The sequence below is a fragment of the Dama dama genome, chromosome 1, assembly GCF_033118175.1.
Source record: "Dama dama isolate Ldn47 chromosome 1, ASM3311817v1, whole genome shotgun sequence".
In the NCBI taxonomy this organism is placed as follows: Eukaryota; Metazoa; Chordata; class Mammalia; order Artiodactyla; family Cervidae; genus Dama; species Dama dama.
The window spans coordinates 76,543,611-76,548,008 of record NC_083681.1 but is presented as its reverse complement, the minus strand read 5'-3'; the positions used below and the strand labels follow the sequence as shown (position 1 = coordinate 76,548,008).

General features: G+C 38.6%; 1 protein-coding gene across 1 annotated transcript; it reads right to left on the bottom strand.

The window, feature by feature from the left end:
• Positions 1–3,064: 3,064 nt before the first annotated feature.
• LOC133055419 (olfactory receptor 4C15) lies at positions 3,065–4,003 on the bottom strand. The gene has a single exon (XM_061140681.1). The coding sequence runs from the start codon at positions 3,998–4,000 to the stop codon at positions 3,065–3,067; it is 936 nt and encodes a 311-aa protein (XP_060996664.1). The 5' UTR covers positions 4,001–4,003.
• Between the last annotated feature and the right edge of the window lie 395 nt (positions 4,004–4,398).

Sequence of the window (4,398 nt, the reverse complement as noted above, 5' to 3'; positions counted from 1 at the left end):
CTCTGATGATTATTTAAAAAAGAAAGTAAATCCATGATTATTTAATTTTAATACATTAGGTTTCCAGTAGGGGATTAAAAACAAAAAAGAGGGAGCCCTTTGCTATGAAAAGAGGAGCAGTTAGGATAGAAGAGTGACTAAATACTTTTAGAAAGGGAACATGCATTACTTCAGGAAAAACAGATGCCCCCTTCATTAAAAACTACACTCTCACTAAATCCGAAAGTTTTAAGAGATAAATTTTGGGTAGGTAACAGACAACCATGAAATCCAGTTCAAGTAATTCTATCTTATTTTAAGTAAGTGAAGAGAAGATTTGGAGACATAAAAACAGGAAAGCATCATTGACAAGATGTATGCATTAGGTCAAACCAATACTACCTGAAGACTTTATTATTGAATTCAACCATTATCTCCAAACTTTTCTGGATTACCCTGCCTCTTTGATTTAGGAGGCCATCATGATGACAGAAGGTCTTTTTACTTCCTTGATCCTTACATTTTCCTTTTCCCTACTCAAATGTTAACTAATTCAAATATATTTGGTACCAAAATTTTTCCATTCTTCCTAAATTAAATAAACACATGCCTCTATCTCCTATGTTCCATATATATATACATATACATATATATATATATGTATGAATGAGAAAGATAATTCAGGATAAAATATTCTTGTTCCATAATCTTGTCTTTCAAACAAGTTTTTCCTTGTGTTATTTCATTTGACCTACACTTTTTTTTTTTTTTGCCAGGTAACTGGTCCTGTGATTCATCCATTTCTATTTACAAAGCATGACCTGAGATACAGAGTGTTTTAATTAAGGCAGTTAGGCTAGAACTAGAAAGGGATGTTACTAGGTAGCCTCTCTCTCAGCGTTCACCCTACATGTCATATAAAATATCAAGTCCTAATCATCATGTAAATAGCATCTTAGAAAAGAGAAATCATGAGTAATGAGAGAAGGATGACAATTCATATCTTAAATTTCTGTCCTGGCTCCAAAACCAAGTTCATTAAACTGCATGCTGAGGCTGATACCAAAGCAAAAGAAAATAAAGATCTAACTGGATAATACTGAAGAGGAGGAAAGAAGCAGGCTCATGTAGTCAGAACAGGAGAGAGGAGTGAGCAGGTACCAGGGAAAGAAGAGTTGGGGATGGGATATAGAGAGACATGGAGTGGGGAGGAGAGCAAACATCTTAGAGAAAGTCGTTTAATCTGAACGTTCATCCCACAGTTCAGCTTCTTTCTTCCTGAACAACCACGCCTTCACTTACCCCAATTAAAGAGAGATCGTTGCTGTGTGTCATAGCAAGGATTGTCAAGGATCTTGAAAACCCAGGTGTGTAGAAAGTGAAGCCCAATTTCATACTCTGTCCCAGAAACCTCAGCCCTGGCCATAAACTTTGAACCAGGTTCTCCCCAAGATAGGAACTTCTGCCAAGCTGGCCTTGATTCAGTGTGTTGCATCCTCTGTGAGCAGAGATGCCTTTGAGAGGTAGTTCAGTTATGTGCTGAGACCAGGGGAGGCCTAGGAAGCCCGAAGCACCATATTCTTCACTGGTAGAAACACTCCCCAGGAGCTCTATCATTTGTTAGAAGATACACTGAGTATAGATTCCAAGAGATGGTAAAGAATCCGCCTGCAGTGCAGGAGACCTAGGTTCAGTACCTGGGTTGGGAAGATCTCCTGGAGGAGGGTATGGCAACCCACTCCAATACTCTTGCCTGGAGAATCCCATGGTCAGAGGAGCCTGGTGGTCCCCAGTCCATGGGGTCACAAAGAGTCAGACATGACTGAGAGGCTAAGCACACACAGTAGGAAATATTTCAGACAGATTGAGAAGCTTATCTCTTTTCTTACAACCAAACAGATGACTTCCAACAGAGTGTATTTTTCATATCTTCAACTCTCATTTACTTAGAAGGTGAATTATGTGATGCTTAAATAAAACACATAAACTATACTTCACTGAGATTTATCATTGCCTTCTATCACAAGTGATGATGGGATGTAAAGAGTTTACGGAGAAGGGAACACTTCATGTAGCCATAATTCACACAGCTCCTTCCTGGAAACACTGGGTCAGACAGAACAGCAAGGTCTGTAGTGGAGCAGAGCGGGTGCTCTGAAAATGGAGTGAATTTCTTAATTCGGTTCTTGGAAACTTAATTGGAGTAAGCTCTTCCTACACTCTGAAATATGTGTGGTTAACTATGCTTATTCATGTTATATGAAAGTTTGAATTGGTTTCTCTGGTGGCTCAGATGATAAAGCATCTGCCTGCAATGAGGGAGAGCTGGGCTTGATCCTGGGTTGAAAAGATCCCCTGGAGAAGGAAATGGCAACCCATTCCAGTACCCTTACCTGGAAAATCGCATGGACAGAAGAGCCTAGTAGGCTACAGTCCATGGGGTCACAAAAAAGTTAGACACAACTGAGCGACTTCACTTTCACTTTCAAAGTGTTCATTATAGTTATCATCAATATCAAAGGGCTAATATTAGCAATAATTACAGTTCTTTGCCAAATTTGAAATATTAATATGTTTATGTTTTTCTTTCTATTGTTTATTTTTTTTAAATAGATTTGATTTGTAATATTTTCTAATTTTCAGTTGCACAGCAGTGATCCGGATACATTAATCTGGGCAAAAAGTTCATTGGTATATATATATATATATGTATATATATATATATATATATAGTTATATATGTATAAACCTAATCTCTAAGACAATTTTGTCTTCTCTCCAGAAATATTTTCCAAGATATCAAATTAGTAGCAAGAAGTGAGAGTAATTTTTTTCATTCTTTTTTGACTTCTAGATTTTAAGTAAGCATAAAATTCAAGTCTTCTTAATTTTCATTTGAGGATATTGAATTGTCAGATCAGAGTCCATAAGTGATCTAAGAATGAAAACTAAATTATTTCCTGGAACTTATGCTATTTTTTATAATATTACATTACTTTACCCCCTGTCAAACAATGCTCATCCATATAAAATTTTTGTCTGATTTGATTAGAAACTTTGAATTTTTTATTCAACTTTAAATGTTTTATTTTTCATTAGAAACCACCATTACCCTATTCCACACTTTCCTCATGGCACTTTTCACTTCTTTGTTCCTGAAAGTGTAAATCAAAGGATTGAACAAAGGAGTTAGGATGGTATAAAATATGGCTACCATTTTGTCAAAGGAGAAAGAATATGGAGGTCGTACATACATAAATATGCATGGGATAAAGAACAAAACAACAACAGCAATGTGAGATCCACAGGTGGAGAGGGCTTTCTGCTGCCCTTCAGAGCTATGGGTTCTCAGAGACAGCAGGATGACCACATAGGAGACAAGCAACAAGGAGAAGATTAAGATGCAGAAAAACCCACTGTTGGTAACTACCAAAAGCCCAAAGATGTGAGTGTCAGTGCAGGCAAGCTCCAGCAGTGGGTACAAGTCACACATGAAGTGATTGATGACATTGGGGCCACAAAAGGGCAGCTGGAAAGTGAAAAGAATCTGTATCATGGAATGCAGGAAGCCCCCTGTCCAGGCTACTGCCATCAGAAGGACGCAGAGTCTATGGTTCATGATAGAAGAATAGTGCAAGGGCTTGCAGATGGCCACATAGCGGTCATAGGCCATGGCGCTGAGGACAATCACCTCCACCCCAGCAAAGAAGTGCTCAGCAAAGATCTGGATCATGCAGCCTTTGAAAGAAATGGTTTTCCTCCAAAGGAGAGAGTCCACAATCATCTTTGGGGCAATGACGGAGGAGAAGCAAGCATCCAGGAAGGACAGAAAAGCCAGGAAGAAGTACATGGGGGAGACCCGGAGTGCTGGGCTGCTACTGATGGTCACCACCATTAGCAAGTTGCCCCCGACAGTTGCAGTGTAAATGAACAAAAATACAACAAATATTATTTTCTGCATGGTTGGATTCTGTGAAAGCCCCAGGAGGACAAATTCAGTTACAAAGCTTTGGTTTTGCATAATTTCCAATGGAAAGATGAAAGCTACCACAGTGAGCATGTAGAATCTACAGAAAGAAAAAAGACAAATGTGTCTCAGACCAGTTTGAGGGGTCATCAGTCATCAACAAATTGCTGCATCCATGTGAAAAATTAACTTATGTTCTTGTGCTTGTTTTATCATTGAGAACACAAAGCCAGAAATTTGTTGAAGGTGCCAGGGGGATACCAGGAAGAATTGAAGTACAGATAAATTATTAAATATTTTAAGATAGAGCTTCAATGTAGGAGAAGGATAGGGATCCACCTGTGGGGATAAGAAATAGTTGTTATCTCCACTGCCAGCTCTGGTCATATGTTAATAGTAATGGTTTCCTGGAGTGAACTGTGAGAAGAGTTCTGAAGCCACATCCATGATCT